Source organism: Blennius ocellaris, assembly GCF_963422515.1.
Source record: "Blennius ocellaris genome assembly, chromosome: 20".
In the NCBI taxonomy this organism is placed as follows: Eukaryota; Metazoa; Chordata; class Actinopteri; order Blenniiformes; family Blenniidae; genus Blennius; species Blennius ocellaris.
The window spans coordinates 6,365,348-6,386,025 of record NC_137669.1 but is presented as its reverse complement, the minus strand read 5'-3'; the positions used below and the strand labels follow the sequence as shown (position 1 = coordinate 6,386,025).

The following is a 20,678-nucleotide window of genomic DNA, read 5'->3' as shown; positions in this document are numbered from 1 at the left end:
TCGGTATGTAGATTGGTAGATATAGATGGGTAGATTGGTAGGTAGGTAAGTAGATAGAATGGTTGGTATGTAGATAGGTAGATTGGTAGATATAGATAGATAGATAGATAGGAGGTAGATTGGTAGGTAGGTAAGTAGATAGATTGGTCGGTATGTAGATAGGTAGATTGATAGATAGATAGGAGGTAGATTGGTAGGAAGGTAAATTGGTAGATAGATAGATAGATAGATTCCATGGTAAATGGAGTAATTTCACTCCAGAAAATTCTAGATTTGCCGTGGCAGCATCTCGGTTCACGTGGGGCCAAACAGCCTTACATAACCCTGGTCTGAACCGGAGCAAGGTCCCTCTCAGGTGGGCCGTCCACGCTCGCATCTTTAAACCCCCCCCGCCGGCGCCGCTGACCTTACATCCACCAGGTCTCCCGTTTCCTCCCACCGTCGTCGAGGGCGACAGAGGAAAAAGAAGAGAACGGCAACGTGAGGCACAGCGACGTGAGTCAGAAAGCAGTTTGAGGGACGTTTTCTCTGCTGAAAACAATGAAAAGCACCTTCCTCTGCAAAGTCACTCAGCCTATTAGTGACCTTACGTAATGTCGTTAGATAACCAAACTAAAACCCAGCATCCATTTTAATCACGGTCCTCCAATAGTCCGCTGATATTCTGTTGTGCTTCCACTCACTTCCTCCCCGAAAACACATTTCTGTGTGTTTCCACCTGAAAAAAAAAAAAGCTGCATTTGTACATTTAGGCTCCGTTCACTCCGATTTTCTTTCTTTTGTTTGTTTGTTTTTCATTTCGATCATTTCAAATGCCGCGTGAAAGTGATCGGACCGGATGTTTTCGGGCCCCAGAGCACATGAGCCACGCGGAGCACGCTGTTCACACACGGCACGCCGGTCAGCCACCCGGGTTGCCAGATGTGACTCACTGTTTTCAGCCCAAACGAGATAAAACCCACACACCTTCTTCCTCCCGCCGCTCATCTGTGACGTCAGTCACACGTCAAGGACAAGGCATCTGGCTCCACATGTTTTGACAATATAAACGTTCTATTCTATCTTTGACATTTCATAAATGTATATTTCAACTTGCGACACTTTTTTTTTTTTTTTGACATTTTAAGGGGGGGCGTTTTTTTTGCATTTAGTCATTTTTAAAATGACGTTTTTCTGGTTTCCTTCCCCCAGTCGGTGCCATTTCAACAAGTGTGGCTGGGTCTGGGTTCAGTTTGAGTGAAGGGTTGATTCTCCGGCGACCATGTGGACGGCGGCTCAGCCTTTTCATCCCGCAGCCGATTCATTGCGGCGCCACGGTCGCTCTGTCAAAGTCACATAAAGTCAACTTAATGGTGCTCGTAGGCCCGTAACGCTCCGTAAGGCTGCGCCAGCTTACTCTCTCCGACTGAAGTGACTCATGCTGATGTGACACAGTGAATTGTTTTGCACTTATATAATTGAACGTGTCCTCTTGCGGGGGTCAAGTCGTCACCGCAGCTTAAACGTGACCAGTGGCGGAGGGATTTCAGACATTTTCCAACACCTGCCGTTACATTAGCTCCATGTGAGGTTCAGAAAAATGTGACACTGATCAGTTGGAGGGTCTAACGGCATTAACTGCTCTGGATTTGCTTAATTTTTCACTTTGTCAGTCTCTTGTCATGTCTTGACAACAACACTGCTCCCACAAGAACTTTTACCAAAACTCCTTCAAATGATATTGTAGCGATCACGGAGGTGGTCGCTGCAAGGCATGATGGGAATTCATGTTTTGTTGTTGTTGGTTATTGTTGGGCTTGGTGTTGTGTTGATTGTGCTTTTGCTGTGTTTTTGTTCCCCAGTTCAGGGAGTGTTTGTTTCATCTAGTTTATTTTGGTTGCTAGAAAGTTGGGTTGCACCATGAGTGATGGGGGTGTTGTGTGGAGTGTCGTCCGCTCTGAAGTTCCGGTTGTGTTGTTCGTGTTGTCAGAATAAAAGCCTCTGGGTGATCAGCTGGCAATCTAAAAAGAGCAATTCTTCCACGGCGCTCGCCACAATATTTCCCTGTAATGCAGGAACAAGGTTTTGGGTTCGGGTTCCATGTCGGGCCTTCATGTGTTGGATTTGTAATATTTCTCTTTCTGCACGTTTGGGTTTTTCTCCTTCAGTCCACAAACATGCCACAGAGGTAGTTTGCCCAGCGATGGTGGCCCGGAGACGTTAAACACTTCCATGGACTGGAGTTGAGTCTAGAGAAAATGCCACTTGGTTCATGGCTCCTCACTGATCCGGACGTTCTCGGACCATGATCGTAAGGCTCTGTGCCACGTCTCTGAATCACATGGTTCAAAGTTAGCGGTGAGCTACGGCTAACCTCTAAATTTAACATAGCTGGTTCATGATATTAGTTTCCTGTGTGGGCGACATTCAAAGCCTCCTGTTTTGTGGAATGCGCCCCCTTGTGGGCCACTCTGGTTGGAACAATGAGCACAAACGACAAAAAACCCTCCGACATACGTGTCTTAACAAGCAAACGGGCGACTTCCTGGTGACAGTTCCTTTAAAAAAACACACTAAACCAGTGTTTTTCAACCACTGTGCCGCGGCACACTGGTGTTTCCGCGAGATCTAGTCAGGTGTGCCATGGAAAATTATCCAATTTCACATGTTTTTCTGAAAAAACATTTGCTCTCACAGCCGACAGTGTGTTGCAGAGTAATCGTGTATAAATATTCTTCGGCAATAGATGGCAGCACAGAACTTTGCCGGTGCAATGGTAACTGACAGACGTCAGTGTGGTTAATCTCCACCTCCTGCTACCATCTTGTATCAAAGTATTGTGTCAGTGACAGTGATGGAGAAGTTTTTGAAAAGGAAGAATGTGAACCAGGATCTCAGCTCTTCATCCGTCAGGTCCAGGTTTCACACTGAGGGAGTCAAAATTAAAAAAAAGAAATTGGGAAATACTTTTTTTCTGTATTTATTTGATTCCTGTTGATAAAGCATTGATGAGAATGACTTTATATTGTTAATAGAGGCTACAGAGTTTCACATTTTAACATTTTCGGGTGGTGGTGTGCCTCCAGATTTTTCCAAAGACAAAAGTGTGCCTTGGCTCAAAAAGGTTGAAAAACACTGCTCTAAACATTGAGTATATTCTGTACACGCTATATATATTGCTGACAGATTTGGACCTGTTGACAACAACACATTAGGAATGAACCGTTCACTTCGGGTTCTGAGCTGGAGGAAGTTGGCGTCTCGCTGGTTTGGGCCTCCTGCCATTTTCCACGTTTGGGTCATTTGAAGCCGAATCCGTTAGCGTCGATGCTTTTCATTAAGACTCGCAACATCTGGAGCCGCTGGTCCTGATGCTCGTGTGCAGTAGATCACAGGAACCCGGCGGCGTTGGGCTGCAGCTTCACGCTGGGCCCGGAGATTCGGGTCACCGCGGGCTTCGTGAACGGGATGTTCTGTTCCGACTGGCAGGCCGGGGAGGGTTCTACCTCAGGAATCTGCCCGTTGCCTGGTTTCTAGCTGCTTTTTAACAAGAAAAAAAAGCTGATTCTTCTCTGTAGGATTTGCATGATTTTTGCTGCTTTTCGTTTTACTTTAAAAACATGTTAACGAATATCTCATAATAGGACTGAGATATCAGGGTTTTTTCCACTAAAAAGCTTCACACACAATTCATTTATATTCAGCCTAAATGGTCGCTTCACTGTAATTTAGCTAATTTTGCTGACGCTTCATCCAGCAGCCAGGATGGCCCGGCTCTATATGTGGAAGAAACTTTCCGCATTTGTGTCACTGGTCTGTTTTGTTGCTATTTTGACACTTAAAAAGGTCAACCTCTCTGCCTGATTGGACATTTTAAAGCACCTGTCAAAGGTAATTTCTTCCATCTCGTCCTGTCGCGTCCTGTACTCACATAGGATTCATGGGCGCCACTTTCACGCTCCGCCTGTATGAGAAACTTTCCCAGTTCCTCGTTGAGCCGCTGCTTTTTAATGACAGCGGCTGACTTGTGAAGACTTTGCTGAAGACATGTTGCACTTCCTGCTTCGTCGACGACACAGAAGAGCTGCTGGCAGGTGAAACGGGAATCGGGTTTATTTATCCGCCATCCCCTTTTATTGTCCCCGCGCAGCACAACATTTCACCGTGGTTCGTGAATCACGGCGCCAGTGTAGCATCCTTACCGTGGGAGAGCGCCGGTCGTTAAAATCTACGACTTGTATGCTGCAACGCACAATGAAATCTACCCTGATGCTATTAAATATACAGTAGTGTATGAGTAATATGAGCAAATCACCATCGTTACTGTCGAATATGCAGCAGTTTACTGTACAGGACTGTAGAAATCACCATGGAACCTGAAGTATTTGGTCTGTTGAAACACCAGCCGATACGACATGAGACTGTTTCAAATACCATGATACGCAGTAATAATGTGCCAAAAACACCATGTCACTGCCTCAAATACCATGTTACATGGTATTATTTAGCCAAAAATATCATGTTACTGCATCAAGTACCATGTTACATGGTATTATTTAGCCAAAAATATCATGTTACTGCATCAAGTACCATGTCAAACGTCATGATACGGTGAAAAATATCCTATTACTGAATCTAATATCATGTCACCTGGCAATGTTTAATCAAAAATACAATGGTGAACATTGTGATACTGTCAAAAATACCATGCTACTGCTTCAAATACCATGTCACAAGAAAATGTGAAAAATGCTGTCAGTCTGGATGTGATCAGGACTCTGCGGGGACGGTGCCATCTGTTGCAGGACGCCTCCATGATGTCGTCGTAATGACTTGAGCTCTTTTTTTTTTTGTTTTGTTTTTTGGCGGGGAGGTTTGTAAAGAGACGACTTGACAAGAGAGGAGCTCTAACGTCTGAAGTGGCTGTGATGTTTCTACTTTGATTGGACTCCTCGGCTCCTATTTTCCACTGTTTGTTGGTCGGAGCGTCATCAAGAGTTAATGGAGCCGTGATTAGAGGCAGAGCTCGCGCTATAATCACTGATCAGACAACCAGCATGCGGTTGGCGGCGAATGTTTGGATACAGGAAGAAGAAGAAAAAAACGGGCTTTCATGAGGATTCCTATCAAACACTTGACACAGCGCAGGGATAGACCCAGATAAAATACCTCCGCCATTGAAAACCATTGAAGCCAACCCATGGGGGTCTACTTCAGTCCCCCTCCAGACTCTCTCCAGAGCTCCTCCAGGACCCCCTCCAGACCCCCTCCATCCTCATCCAGACATCTTCCAGACCCCCTCCGGACCCCTTCAGGCCTCCTCCAGAACCCCTGCAGACGTCCTCCACACCCCCTTCAGACCTCCTCCACACCCCCTTCAGACTTCCTTCAGACCCCCTCCAGACCCCTTCCAGTCTCCCCCCAGGACCTCCTCCAGTCCCCCTCCAGGACCAGATGTTTGGTCTGAATCGTACTAGAGGATACGTCCCCTCAGAATGTTTAGTTCACTGGAGACGAAGACGACTTGCAGCAAAACTAGATGCTAAAAAAAATGTGCGTCACATTGTCAAATATAACTCCGGTCGCCATGGAAACTGAGTGTATCAGGGTTCGTCTTTCACAACTCTGTCTCTACCTCCCTCTCTCTTTCTCTCTCTCTCATGAACTCCTTCCTTTTAATTTCTCTCCTCATGTCTATCTTCAACCCCCCCCCCCCCCACCCCACCCCCCCGATAAAAAATAAATACGCACATTTCCAACTGGAGGAGAGTCTGTCAGAGTCCAGAATCACAGCTGGCTTCTAGTTTCAAGCTGTTTGTGGAGAAGAAGCTCGGCGGCTGGAATCATCAGCGAGAAAGACAAAACTCTGCAAACGTGACGCGTTTGCTTCCATCAGCCGAATGCGATTCAACTCGCATCCCCTTCGGTTTCTGTGGCGGCCGTCACCAGTCGCCTTCGTTATGCAACCAGCTAACCTACAAGCTGTCGGCTTGAATCGGGACGGGGAAAAAAAGGGTTTTAAAGGATAAAAGTCTCAAATCTGCCAGAACGTCAGTCCTCCGATCGCCTGCCAGCCGTCACATGGTTCACGTCTGAGCCAATCACACTGATTGGCTGTTTAACGTGACACCTGTTAGTCAGTGGAACGTATTGGATGGTACATTTGTCCTGAAAGTTTGTGTTTGTTACACAGCAGTATTATGTCAACAATACCTTGTTACACAGCCAGAGATACCATGTTACTGCATCAAATACCTGGTTGTGTCTTACCTACCTGATTCAGAGCACGGTTCCGTCAGATATGATATGACCAGTGGCGGATATTTCAATGGGCGAAGTGGGCAGCTGCCCAGGGCGCCAACTCAACAGGGGTACATCATGCACGGCTCACATGCAGTCTTGTGACTCCGCCCCCTGTCTGCACCGGGAAGATAATGTGACAGTGGAGCAAACGTTTAGGAACGTGGGCAGAGTCAAACGCTTGAGGCATTTACGGTCCGTACAGTGAAACGGAATGAAACCAAAGGTCGATTTATCCTCCCCCAGAACGATCAGAAAGTTTGGCACTCTGGGGTCCTGCCGAATAACATTACGTCATTTTCTTTGTCCAGCTCCCTAAATTTGGTTTGGCCCTGCCAACCGTCCGGGCCGGAGTACGTCGGTGCCGCACTGCCGAAACTTTGGCACTGTGGTGAACTGCAAATTCTCGCTATTGTATGAGCCCCGCAGCTCCTTAATATGTCGGAGGGCGGCTTTACGTGATGCCCCTGAACGCAACACTCAAAACTGTAAACTCCTGTAGTTAAAACTGGAAAGACTGCCCAGCGCAGAAAACCAGCCATGACCATGTTACACGTCATGATACTGTCAAAACGACCACATTATTGTCTCAAATACTATATTACATGGCATGATTTAGTAAAAAAAATGCCATGTTACTTCATCAAATACCTTGTTACACGGCATACTACTAGTATTTGAGTGAGAAATTTGTCTGAACATCTAAAAAAAAAAGAAGGAAAAAAAAAAAACCCAGCTCTTATCAGGTGTTTGCAGTCAACTGAGAAGTTGTCCAAAGAAGGACAAGGCGTGGAGTGGTGGAAAGGTGGTGTTAGGGTGAAGCAAAGCACCATAAAATGACAACAACCCAGTCGAGCCGGTCTCTGGTACGAGGAGGTTTGATATGGGGGAGGTGGTGACCAGCTGAGCCACCAGCCGGAATGAACACATGAAAACATGTAAATGAACTCGACGTATAATCAGGTCTTGATTATGTTCCACTGTTTTGTTTTGTTTTTTTGTTGGGTTTTTTTTTGGGTGGGGGGATAGACAGGGTTATTAAAACAATTATTTCCATTCAGATGGAAACATTTTCCCTCCCAGATGAGCAGAAAGTGTGCGAGCTGCACGGGGAGGAGAAGCTTTCCTATTAGCACTCCCATTAAGTCTGATTACAAGTGATTACTGCTGCTGGAGAGAGAGAGGGAGAGAGAGAGAGCGAGAGAGAGAGCGAGAGCGATGACCAGTCCTGTCCTCATCACCATCCAACCACCTCGGCACGGTGCTGATGCATTAGCATTGATGCGTGCTTCAATTATTCCTCATGCTTCTGCAGCTTATTGTCATGTTTTTGCCACAATTTCCACCGTCGCACCACAGCTCCCAGCAGTCCTTTCCTCAAAACTTGAAAAGTGAAGCTTTAACGTGTATCGCCATATATTGCCATTTCTTGTATTTTTTTGTTTTCTATTTTTCAAAGATGGTAATAGGTCACTTTCATTTCACACCTCAAATGAAACCAACCGAATTTCCCCATTCAACCACAAAGTGGTGCTGTTTTCATCTCCCCCCCCCTTTGCTGTTTCCTCGACTGGAGGTCTGCACCTTGTCGTTGCTCCACGGAGTTGATTGTCTTGTTGTGGTCGGGTTTTAGAGAATGGCGAACAAACGAGATGCCCCCGGCCAATCAGAGGCCTGCCGTCTGCCCCCGGCCAATCAGAGGCCTGTCGTCTGCCCCCGGCCAATCAGAGGCCTGTCGTCTGCCCCCGGCCAATCAGAGGCCTGCCGTCTGCCCCCGGCCAATCAGAGGCCTGCCGTCTGCCCCCGGCCAATCAGAGGCCTGCCTGCCGTCTGTCGACCTCATATTCTCGGCTCTGAACCGTGGTTGAGGAGGTACTAGAAGAATACCTGGTATCGGGTACTAACGCGTATTGGGAAAGCCTAAAAAAAAAAAAAAAAAGCGAGGTGGTTTGAGGCGGCGCCGTGAGGCTCCATTTGATTGGCTGGACATGCTGAAGTTCATGGAAATGTCTCAAAGATGCGTTTCAATAGGTTTTGCAGCCAAAGTCTCCTCAACAGAAGTCGGTCTCATAGGAAGCAAACGCCTCGGTAGATTTCAGTTTCTCTGGGAGTCGATACTCCCTCATACTTGACGTATCTTCATATATTCTTCCTCAGACATTATTAATGTCTGACGTCAAGAAGACGTTTTAAATCCCTGCAACTGTGCGCCGGAACGCTTTGGAGGTTCCCGAAGAAATTCTGCTTGTCGAGTCTGATTCTTGGCGTCTTTCCGTCACGAACACACTCCAGCATCCGTCTCTTCTCCCCTCGCCAGGCGGTGGTGTCTCTCTCACACACACACACACACACACACACACACACACACACACACACACACACACACACACACACACACACACACACACACACACACACACACGCGTGTGTAAACAAAAGCTACAAGCTTCATGGACTGATGTCAGGGCAGCTGGTGGAGGAGTGAGGACGTGCTCCGACACTTTTCCTGACCCACCAGAGGTTAAGTGGGTTTTAAATCCGCCGCGGGACTGGCTTGGCTGTGGTCGGCGTCGCTTCTTAGCCGGATGTGGCGTCCTGCCGCACGGCCGGGCGCCGCGGCGTCGAGCTTTTACTGAAACCACCAAACAAGATGGCGTCTGTGAGGAGAGTTTTAGTCTTTGGTGACAGTGGAAAGCTCATCATCTCTGTGTGTGTGTGTGTTTTCTAGGTGTTTCTCTCGGGGAGCTCAGCGGCTCCTCAGCGCTGCCTGGAGTCAAACTTCATCACTTCCTCTGGTAAGACCTTCATGTTGACACACACACACACACACACACACACACACACACACACACACAACTCGTATCTTTCTGTACGTCCCAGACTAAATGACGTGACGTTTGTTTAGTGCGTGTGCATGGTGTGTGTGTGTGTGTGTGTGTGTGTGTGTGTGTGCGTGTGCGCTTGCATGCGTGCGCGCGTGTGTGTGTGTGTGTGTGCCACATCAGTATTAGATGTCGTTTTGCATAAAAACAACCATGTTGCTCAACTGTTGTTTTTGTTTGGGGGGGGGTTTCAGGTTATGAGGAGAATTTTTATTGGTTTTCTGAAGTTTTGTTGTTGTTGTTTTTAGGTTAATATCCAAAGTGTTGCTCCATGGGGTTGCTGCAGGTTGAAGTTGCTTCATGTGGTAGCAGGTTAAAGTTGCTCCATGTGGTTGCTGCAGGTTGAAGTTGCTCCATGTGGTTGCAGGTTAAAGTTGCTCCATGTGGTTGCTGCAGGTTAAAGTTGCTCTATGTGGTAGCAGGTTAAAGTTGCTCTATGTAGTTGCAGGTTAAAGTTGCTCCATGTGGTAGCAGGTTAAAGTTATATCATCATATTAGTGAACCTGGTGTTCTAGTGACAGCAGGTTTCACACATTCACACCTACAAGCAGCTTCAGGTTAGTGATGAACCTCCTGTACGACGTCGGCCATATTATCAGACGTGAGCAAAGCAACCAAAAGTTTTAGCCCCGCCCTTCGCCGGTAATTGCCCCCTGCAGAGACTGCCGGAGGCGATGGAGCGCTCTTACTACACATGTGCGTCTCTTTCATGGATTAGGTGCTGTGACGTGAATCTGAATCTGCCCGCGCTTGACTTCACGTCGTCATTTTCAGACGTGTGACGTTGGGTCTGGATGATTGCGTGACGATCCTCCCGTCCTCGTTAGCTCCACTTGGTAGAAATGTCTGTCTCTACTGTGGTTCCTTTCCACACGCGACTCCACGTAACCCGAAGGGCTTTTGGGGACTCGGCCGTTGGCCTCCGTTCGTCCATCGGCTCCACCTCTTTAATGAAAACACCATCTGCCGGCCGCGCCAGTTGCCATGATGATGACGTGGATCAGGTTGCCCGCTGTGATGGGGCTCAATAAATTAAGTATCAGAAAGAGCGTCCAGGCGTAACGGAGGGCAGATCGAGATGCTCTGATCGGTCAAAAGTACATATTGAAGCAGCTTTAAATGATCTGAGCAAAAGGTTTTTTACACACAATAAGTGGTGAATGAATGTGAAAATAGAAAGCAAAGCTTTTTATCCTGTAGACTTCATTGTATTTACTTCATGTTGTGTTTTTTAATACAACAATGATCAAGATTAAGATGCATTTATTGTGGAATATGAAAAACAATGAAATTCTGTTGACATTCTCTGACATATTGGACATAGAAAGTCACAGCCAAATGTGAAAACTAGAAATAAAGAATATAGGTATGGTATTTATAGAATATAGGTACTTTATAAAGTTGATATATTTAGAATAGTATTGAGAACATTTGTACTTTTCGCTCTGTTTTAACATTTCAACCTTTAATATTTCACCTTCATCCTCCACGTGGTCTTGACCTGCAGTTAAACATGGAAGGAGTCTTTTTTTTCTTTTATTAATTTATTTTATTCTTTCGGAAGGAATCCTTTTTTTTCTTTTTTAAACTTTTTTCTTTTATTATTCTTTTGGAAGGAATCCTTTTTCTTTGTTTTTCTTTTAATTGTTTAATTGTTTTTTAAATTCTTTTAGGACTGTTTTTTCTTTTTTTTCATTTAATTGTTTAATTGTTTTTTTTTTATTATTTTGAAAGGAATCTTTTTTCTTTTTTTTCTTTTTAATTTTTCTTCTAATTATTACATTTTTTTATTCTTTTAGAAGGAATCTTTTTTCTTTTTCTTTTTTCTTCTAATTGTAATTTTTTTTATTGTTCTTTTAGAAGGAATCTTTTTAATTTTTTAATTTTAATTGTTTAATTGTTTTTTTTTATTCTTTTGAAAGGAATCTTTTTCTTTAATTATTAAATGTTTTTATTCTTTTAGAAGGAATCTTTTTTTTCTTTTTCTTTTTTCTTCTAATTGTTAATTTTTTATTTATTATTATTCTTTTAGAAGGAATCTTTATTTCCTTTTCTTCATTTTTTTCCCCCCTTCTTTTGGAAGGACTCCTAATTACAGTTTGGAAAGTGTGCGTTGGGAACGGTCCTTCCCTCGGGTTCCAGTTCAGGAAAGTCTTCTGGTGTGGTTACATCATGTGGAGTTTCCCTCTTCCCCTCCGGCTGCTCCGGGGGAAGAAGTGCTCGCTGGGAACCTTGGATCCGGTTTCTCCCGCGGCCTCGTCTTCTCGCTCCGTCCTTGCCGGGAAGCGCTGCTGCACAACTTTTCCCTGAGTCATGCAGCTGTCGGGAGTTCTAGCAGCTCTGACTTTCTGTTGCCAGGAGTTGCGCTGATCGCTTTTGTGGCAGATGAAAGAACGAAGGCGGGCGCTTGGTGTGTTTTGAGCGGAGGCGGCGGTGAGTCACTGCAGTATGGAATCTGTACTCGGTCCGTCCACGGAGCTTCTGACGATGTCGTCACGCGGACGGGAAAGCGTATTTCCTGGACCGTGACTCACACGTTTTGTAGTTTATTGGTTGCTCATGCAACTTGTAGTCAAAGAGTCGTCATCCAGAAATCCTTCGCTTCCTTGTAGAAATGTGATTTCGAAGCAGGATTACTATTGTAACTAAACGCTGTAATCCCAGCTCACGTACCCTAGTCGTGGGTGAACAATTCATCGCTTGGCCGCCACAAGCCAGTTCTCCTATACCAGTGTTTTTCAACCTTTTTGAGCCAAGGCACACTTTTGTCTTTGGAAAAATCTGGAGGCACACCACCACCCGAAAATGTTAAAATGTGAAACTCTGTAGCCTCTATTAACAATATAAAGTCATTCTCATCAAAGTTTTATCAACAGGAATCAAATAAATACAGAAAAAAAGTATTTCCCAATTTCTTTTATTTTATTTTGACTCCCTCAGTGTGAAACCTGGACCTGATGGATGAAGAGCTGAGATCCTGGTTCACATTCTTCCTTTTCAAAAACTTCTCCATCACTGTCACTGACACAGTACTTTGACACAAGATGGGAGCAGGTGGTGGAGATTAACCAGACTGACGTCTGTCACTTTCCATTTCACCGGCAAAGTTCTGTGCTGCCATCTATTGGCGAAGAGTATTTATACATGATTACTCTTCAACACACTGTCGGCTGTGAGAGCAAATGATTTTTAGAAAAAAATGTGAAATTGGATAATTTCCCACGGCACACCTGGCTATATCTCGCGGAAACACCAGTGTGCCGCGGCACAGTGGTTGAAAAACACTGTCCTAGACCATCTCAGGCCACAAGATGTCACCGTTTGACAACCACACACACACACAAAAAAAATAGAGAAAACATTAACGTTTGTTTCCCTTTTCATTTCACATTTTTCGGCGGATGCCGCCTGTATTCCAGACAATACGGTAACGGCGTTGAGGAACGCGGCTCGGATTTGTTTGCCTCTGCGGCTGCCAGCAGTGACTAACGGGACAACATGTTCTCCATTAAGAGGCCGATTTCCTGCTTCCTTCCTTCCTTCTTGGCCTCGGGCTTCACGGGGAACCGCAGCCAGTCAAGTAACAATGTTTTCCCTCAGTCGGCTACCGTCCGTCTTCTCTAGAGCTTCACAAACGAGTTTAGTGTGGAAGTTTTGGTTGCAAAGTATAAAAGGGAAAGTATAGAAATGTAAAAAGTGAGGTGATCCAGGACTGAGCCCTGTGGGACCCCCCCCCCCCTCCTCCCCCGGTACCAGGGCTGAAGGGATACGCCGCTCTGCATCCTCAACGTTGCTTCATATTTATTGTGGCGAAGAGAAAGACATTGTCCTGACATTGTGGGCCACTTAACAGACAACACTATGGAAATGTTGAGCTGAGGGGATTTATGCATACTCAGCATTTCAGATTTTGAGGTACGAAGACTACGGTTTAGATAGTACTCTCACTCGAAGCGATCAGTTTAATCCTGAAGTCTGTACAGAAGCAGAGAAGAAAAGAAATTTACTACTCGATTGTTTTCATTTTTACTCGATGGATTTAAATTTTACTACTTTATCATTCATCTTTTGATGACTCGATGTTTTAATGCTTTTATTCAATGTAAAGTGACCTGAAAGACGCCTACAAATTAAATGTATTATTATTATTATTATTACTCAATAGATTTTAATGATACTACTCAATACTCGAGTATACGACTGTTCCCAATCTCCAGACAGCCTCGTGTCCCAGTGTGAAGTTATTTCAAGCTTCAGGCTCAATGGGGGGTCTGACCCAGGCTGAAATATCAGCACAGAGGAAAAAAACTCCAAATCATGTTTCACCATGACATATTTTATTATGGAGTTTAATTCTTTCCATGGAATCACTCAGTGTGTGTCTGTGTGTGTGTATATATATATATATATATATATATATATATATATATATATATATATATATATTCTGTCAAATTTTATACCTAAAGTTCATCTCATCTTCTCCAGATGTGAGTTTCTCATGAAGTCTGAAGTGCACTCCACATTTCTGAGGGGTTGTTTCCTGTCGAGTGTGGCCCGTCGCCCCCAGGCGGTCTACAGAGGTAATGCAGCCTCACAGTTTCATTTCATTAAATCCGCTCGCAAAAATCTCCCCGCTTGTGTTGGTGTTTCCCGGTTCCAGTGGAGGGACGCCTGCCCCCACCACTTCCACCAGTCTACCAAGAAATGGCGTGGAGCTGTTTTGATATCGAGGTCAGGTTTGGTGTTTTGGTGGGTTTTGAAGCGGTGCAGAGTTTCCACCAGGACCATTGTGAGCCAAATGAGCAGCAAACTGGATCCAATCAGGGCGCCGCTTGTGGGAAGTTGGGAGTAGAAATCAATAGAATGTGAGACAGGCTGTTGTGTGGCGGCGGCGCCGCCGTGAGCTGGAGAGCAGGAGAGGAAGCTGCAGGGTTCCTGACCCTCTGATCTCCAGCGCTCGCTGGGAGAACAAGGCAGGAGTTACTTAATTCTCACCGTCTCGTCTGGAAACCATGGAGGAACCACCCAGACACCATCTAGACACCATCTGAAAACCACCCAGACACCATCCAGACACCATCTGAAAACCACCCAGACACCATCCAGACACCATCTATAATCCATCTACACACTAAACCATCTACACACTAAACCATCTACACACTAGAAACCATCTACACACTAAACCATCTACACACTAGAAACCATCTACACACTAAACCATCTACACACTAAACCATCTACACACTAGAAACCATCTACACACTAAACCATCTACACACTAGAAACCATCTACACACTAAACCATCTACACACTAAACCATCTACACACTAGAAACCATCTACACACTAAACCATCTACACACTAAACCATCTACACACTAAACCATCTACACACTAGAAACCATCTACACACTAAACCATCTACACACTAGAAACCATCTACACACTAAACCATCTACACACTAAACCATCTACACACTAAACCATCTACACACTAGAAACCATCTACACACTAAACCATCTACAATGGATGAGAAGTGACAGTCCATCTCTCTCTCTCTCCCCCTCTCTCCCCCTCTCTCTCTCTCTCTCTCTCTCTCTCTCTCTCTCTCTCTCTCTCTCTCTCTCTCTCTCTCTGTCTCTGTCTCTGTCTCTGTGTCTCTCTCTCTCTCTCTCTCTCTCTCTATCATGTTACAATAACGACAGTGGTGAAAATCCATTATTGTCACTTTGGTTTATGTGCAAAAACAGCATTGAGAGGGGCAACAAGAACCACTCAGCTGCCCTCCCCGTACCACACACACACACACACACACCCTTATATAATCTCTTTGAATTATGAAGGTGGGATATTTATGAAAAGGTGCCTCACACCTCGTTTACACATTGTCAAATCAAAACAGAAAACTTTTTAAAGTTTTCTGTGCCGACGAGTGTCGGTATGGACGACAAACGGCGCTCTGAGTCACTGACCTCTTTTTGAGAACGCTCCGATTCCGTCTCCATGGAAACCGGAGAAACTAAGCCACTAACTACACTATTTTCATGCCATGTAAAAAGACCTCATTGTCTTTGTCTAAACTCTCTATTTATTGAACATATTGACATTATATAGAACAAACAACATGGTAGACACACACATTCACATTAGATTAACTTAATGTCCACAGTTGTCCCACTTATTGGTGATTGCTTTTGTGTTTGAGTTTGATTGTTTAATTTGAAGAGTAATGAAAAAGCGAAACCGGCGTCAATTTCTAAACTCAAAAAAATAAAAACGGGAACAAAAAAAGCTGCGTTTCATTCTCTCTCCGTCGGAACCAGTGGCTTCCCCAGCTGCTGTCTGGGGATGAGATTCTCTCCGGGGTGAAGAGCAGCAAACCGGAGCGTCGTTTTCCCAGAATGCTCCTCTCAGCCAGCTGTTTTCCAGACAGCTGTGAAGCAGTGTGGAGGCCGACCCACCAAATCAGACTCTTGAGTGGGAGGATGTTTTCACACTTTCTCTCATTCCCCGCTCTTTCCCACTGAGCGTGACTCCCAGCAGCTGGTCACAGATCCAGCGTGGACTCTGAGGTACAGCTCTTACTTCTCAGCCCCCGTCGGGAGAAACAACCGGGATTCTGGATCCTTCAGATGTGGACTAATTCATTGACATGCTAAATTAGCATCTAGCATCTGCGTCTGCAGTCACTTTAAACTGGGTAGTTAGTACAGCTGCCTTTAGCGCAACGGCTTTTAGAAATGGGAATATTACTTTTACAACGGCTAATTCTAGTACTGCAACATTTAACATTGCTACTTTTAGCACGGTAACTTTTAACGTTACAACTTTTAGCGCTACAACTTTTAATACTGTAACTTTTAGCATTGCTACTTTTAGCACTGCAGCTTTTAGCACAGCTACTTTTAGCATTGCTACTTTTAGCACTGCAACTTTTAGCATTGCTCCTTTTTGCACTGCAACCTTTAAGATTACAACTTTTAGCACTGTAACTTTTAGCATTGGTACTTTTAGCACTGCAACTTTTAGCATTGCTACTTTTAGCATTGCTACTTTTAGCACTGTAGCTTTTAGCACTGCAGCTTTTAGCACTGCAGCTTTTAGCACTGCAGCTTTTAGCACAGCTACTTTTAGCATTGCTACTTTTAGCACTGCAGCTTTTAGCACAGCTACTTTTAGCATTGCTACTTTTTGCACTGCAACCTTTATGATTACAACTTTTAGCACTGTAACTTTTAGCATTGGTACTTTTAGCACTGCAACTTTTAGCATTGCTACTTTTAGCATTGCTACTCTTAGCACTGCAACCAATTTTTAGTGCTACTACTTTTAGCACTGTAACTCGCATTAACTGTAGCTAATTAATTAAATTGGACCAGTAAAGTTATTGCATTTGAACATAAAAGATACTGATTACTCTTAATTTTTCCCTTTAGTTTAAAGGTCTCATGTTCCACATTTCAGGACAGTTAGTTAGAAATATTGTGTCTGAACGTGTTGCTTTGTGTTGTTACGCTAACGCTAGCTCCTGCTAACTGTGAGGGGGAACTTTTATGGTTTCTTACATAATACTGAATTCATTCAGCACATCAGTAATCTTTAACCACAGGGAGTGTTTATTTCCCTGCATGATGTCATGATTTTATAGCAGACAAACCAGATCAGGAGACTAATACAGACGTCAGAGTGACTTTATGGGAAGAAGTAATCGTTGCCTGAGGTGTCGTCTCCAGACTTCTTACCACACGTGAATAAAATAAAGCACATATGAAAACCAGCAGGAACCAAGAAGTTCTACGTCTGTCGGATCTCAACGTTGGTAAAGTGAACAAAGCAAACTGTGACACCAGAAGAGGGTCAGTCCAGACTGTCTCAGATTTTTTTCACAGTTCTGGTCTCGTCAGACGAGTTCTCCACCGTTCAGCACTGAGCTCCGAACCCGACCATATAAAGGAAGGAGGCAAAGCTTCTCCTCTGCAGACTCCAGATCAGATTAGACCTTTAACGTCATCCCGGATTGAACCACATGTGCTTCAAGGTCAATAATAAGCGATAGAACAGCCGCTATGTCGCTGAACAACAACAAAATGGCCGACCGCCTGCTCCAGGTGGCGCCGCTTTAATAACAACTCGTGTGGATTTATCGAATAAGAGGATGTTTACGTGCTCTGTCTTCTTCTCTGTTTTATTGGGGGGGGGGATTTCTGTGGGGGGGTACAGCGCCCCCTTTAAGCCTGGCATATGTACTACATCGTCTTCAGTCGTTTTCATGGTGTCATGTGGACGGAAAACCTTTTAAGGATGAAGCTTGCGGGAGCAGTTTTAGCTATACAAGCAATTCTTTTTTTTTTCTCTGTTTCTTCTTTTTGCCTTTTTTTAGTGTGACCATTTTTAGTGTATTTGTTTTTCTTATTATTTTCGTGCAATTCTCGCCATTGTGATTAATTCATTTTATTTTAATGTCAGTCATTTCTATTAGTTTAGTGGTCTTGCATGCAAACTACAGTGTTTTCAGCACTTCTGGTGTTTCAACATAATTTGAGAAAGACACTGTGGTTTCCGCCGATCGACCGGAATGGTGTGTGTGTGTGTGTGTCTGTCTGTCTGTCTGTCTGTCTGTCTGTCTGTCTGTCTGTGCAGTAAAAGCAGTCAGATGCGAGCGGCGACTCTCTGACGTCCCTGCAGGTCGCCGCAGTCGCTTTGCTCTTAAGACTCCCCTCGTAGAACCGTGGCCTCGATCGCCCTGCCGCTGTGGATGTTTTATTTATTATTTGATCTTCTGCTGACGGTGAAACACCCGGCGTCCCTCGTAGGGCCACAGACGGTAAAGGGCAAATGGAAACGATCATGTAGAGATATCATCTTATTCTGTCCGCTGAAGAATAATACATGACCCCGGAGCATTAGCTGGCTACACGGAGCTCGGGAAGCCCCGGCACACTGTGGAGGATCATTATCAGTCCTGGACAGGGACGCAGCCATCGGCTCATACACTTCTGATGAACTCTTATTGAATCTAGGGGAAAAAAAGATCCAAATTATAATCAATATACAATCACTTGTATATGTAGACACAACAGACATATTGCTGTAGATAAGTACAGATTGACTCGCTCTCGCTCTCGCTCTCGCTCTCTCTCTCTCTCTCTATATATATATATATGTTTTTTTATTCACTGTTATGTCAACAATTTTTTCATTTTTAGGGTTATTATATTTTAGCGTGTGTAATTTCTATTTTATTTAAAAATGTTGTGTGGGACGGAATAAAGTAACTGACTTGGAGATACATATGTGTATGTGTGTATATTTATATGTGTGTGTATGTGTATAATTAAGATATTGCTGTTACTATTGAATATTTTATATATATATATATATATATATATAAACAGCTGATTGTCCAACTGCAACGCAAAACTGGTGTCTGTGTGAAAATGTAGTTTTCAAGTGTGTTTTGGAGTTTGGCCACTAGATGTCACTGTCGCACACTCGCAGCACAGCACCTGTCTGTCCTCAAACAGCCTCTGATGTAAAAACAGAAATGGCTTCAGACTGCTTGTCAAGGCAAAGAGACTCACGACACCCAGTCAGTGACGTTCCTCCCTTCTTGCTCGTGATTTTTTTGTTGTTTTTTTTTTTTAAATATGTCTCGGCAGCTGATCCAGCCTCACTTGTGAGCTGTGAGTGGAAGTGTTGTGCAGACGAGCGGCGGGGGGTTGACTGACGGCTTCTTGGCTCTGTGTTCAGCTAGGTGAGGTATCCAGATGTCTGAGGAGGCTCTGAGGATGACGTCACGGCCCTGAAGCCCACCAGTATGTCAGGTAAGACCCCTGGTGGCGTCACTCCCACACTGCCTCTCGTCCATCAGGAGAACGAACGTCTCTTTTTAATGGAGAGAAACTGAGTTTTCCCCCTCAGAACAGCCACATATCCATTCAGTTAACCTCAGAATTTAGCAATGCGGATCCCATTTGTTTTATTAGTGCGCAAAATAAAACAGATCAGTGCCGATTAGACCATATCTTTTCATGAATGTTCACCCTTATCGGAAAAAAATACGTCCCAAATTATTTGGAAACGGATAAAAAGTGTCAGCCTTTGAAGTTTTCTTGATGGAATTATTCAAACAAGTAAAAAAAAAGAAGAAGAAGCCAAAGGCCTCTCTACACATAACCAGTAGCAGGAAGCTGTGCTGCGTCCACGATCCAAACGTACCGACATGGCGATTTCTGTTGTGATTCCGCTGCTCTCCTCAAACCTCGGTCCACCGGAACAAACCTGCACCTGAAGGTCAAAGTTCACCGTCCTGAACAAAGTGTCAGGGGGAAAAAAATTCCAAAGATAGAAATGGCGGCGAGAAGAACCGGATGCCGACATGTTTTGTTGTCGTGGATCGGATTCTGACTCTCTGACGCAACAACAGCTTTACTCGACACGTCAATGAAATCCTCCTCTGACCTTTAAAGTTAAACATTTAGGATCCAGTCGTAGTTGTTGACGTTCGCCTCCGACACGTCGTCAGAACCTTTCTGAAGGAAGTTCCTCATCACACTCAGACAAACTCATATGTCCAGTGTTTTAATTTGATACCCCAGAAACCCCTTGCGGCGGGTTTTTCCAAGATGGCGTCAGTCAGGAAACATAAACCACATCTGGACTTCAGCGTGAGGGATCTGTGAAACTGCAGGTTGAAATGAGAGCAAATGGGTGTTGATGGTCTGGTTTTATCCTCTGGTCAGAATCACACCTTTATGTTGAGGAGAGTTTAGCGTTTGTTCTGGTGGAGGAACTTTAAAACCACTGGGATGGAAAACATGTTATTTCTCACAGGGGAAAAAAATAAGCATCATTCTTAAGCTATAAACTCCAAACGGCTCCAAACAGTTAATCCAGTAATGAAGGACGTAAAACAAGAGTTGCCATGTGACGCCTCGACCGGCTCTGACGGGGGTCAGTGGATCGGTTAAAGCCCTTCAGTTCACAACGTCACATCAGAGCACAGCTTCCACTGATCCTGTGTAGAGGAACCCCTTTATTGGAGGTGATGATCTTCTCTCACCACCAGAGGGCCCCGTTTACCAACACCCCCCCCCCCCCCCCCACCCCAACCAGATTCCTCCTAAAACAGGAACACGGCAGCTTTTACTGTTGTTTTCACACATTTTTCCACCTGAAGAAATCGTTAGATCCTAGTTTAGTCTTAACCTATGAAGGAAAAGGTTTAAAAATAAGAAAAAATAAGCATTTTCGCCACTGATGAGCTCATGAGGAAATGATCCTGACGTCTCTATTCAGTCACACCAGGGAGCTAAAAAAAAAAGAGGCCTGATACTACAAACCGGGATTAACATACCCGGGATATCTCTCCGTTACCGGGGTTGACTAACCCAGACCGTCACCCATCCTGACGGGCGTCAAGTGGCGAGCTCAGCCCAGGGTTCCGAATTCGAACGAGAAGCGAAGCGGCGTCGCCCCCGATAGTAGAGACAATCCCGGTTGGTAGTAGA

General features: G+C 44.7%; 1 protein-coding gene across 5 annotated transcripts in view; it reads left to right on the top strand.

Annotated features, from left to right (window-relative positions):
• Window positions 1-20,678, top strand: part of thrb (thyroid hormone receptor beta) — a 96,591-nt gene that overhangs the window by 52,872 nt on the left and 23,041 nt on the right. For 4 of the 5 annotated variants that reach the window (XM_080515701.1, XM_080515697.1, XM_080515699.1 and 1 more), the window contains exons 2-4: window positions 9,008-9,074; window positions 13,650-13,744; window positions 18,919-18,992. In XM_080515701.1, coding sequence (XP_080371827.1) covers window positions 18,986-18,992 — 7 coding nt within the window. In that variant the 5' untranslated portion in view covers window positions 9,008-9,074; window positions 13,650-13,744; window positions 18,919-18,985. The remainder of the gene's footprint in view (window positions 1-9,007; window positions 9,075-13,649; window positions 13,745-18,918; window positions 18,993-20,678) is intronic. The other variant, XM_080515698.1, reaches the window with a different exon arrangement.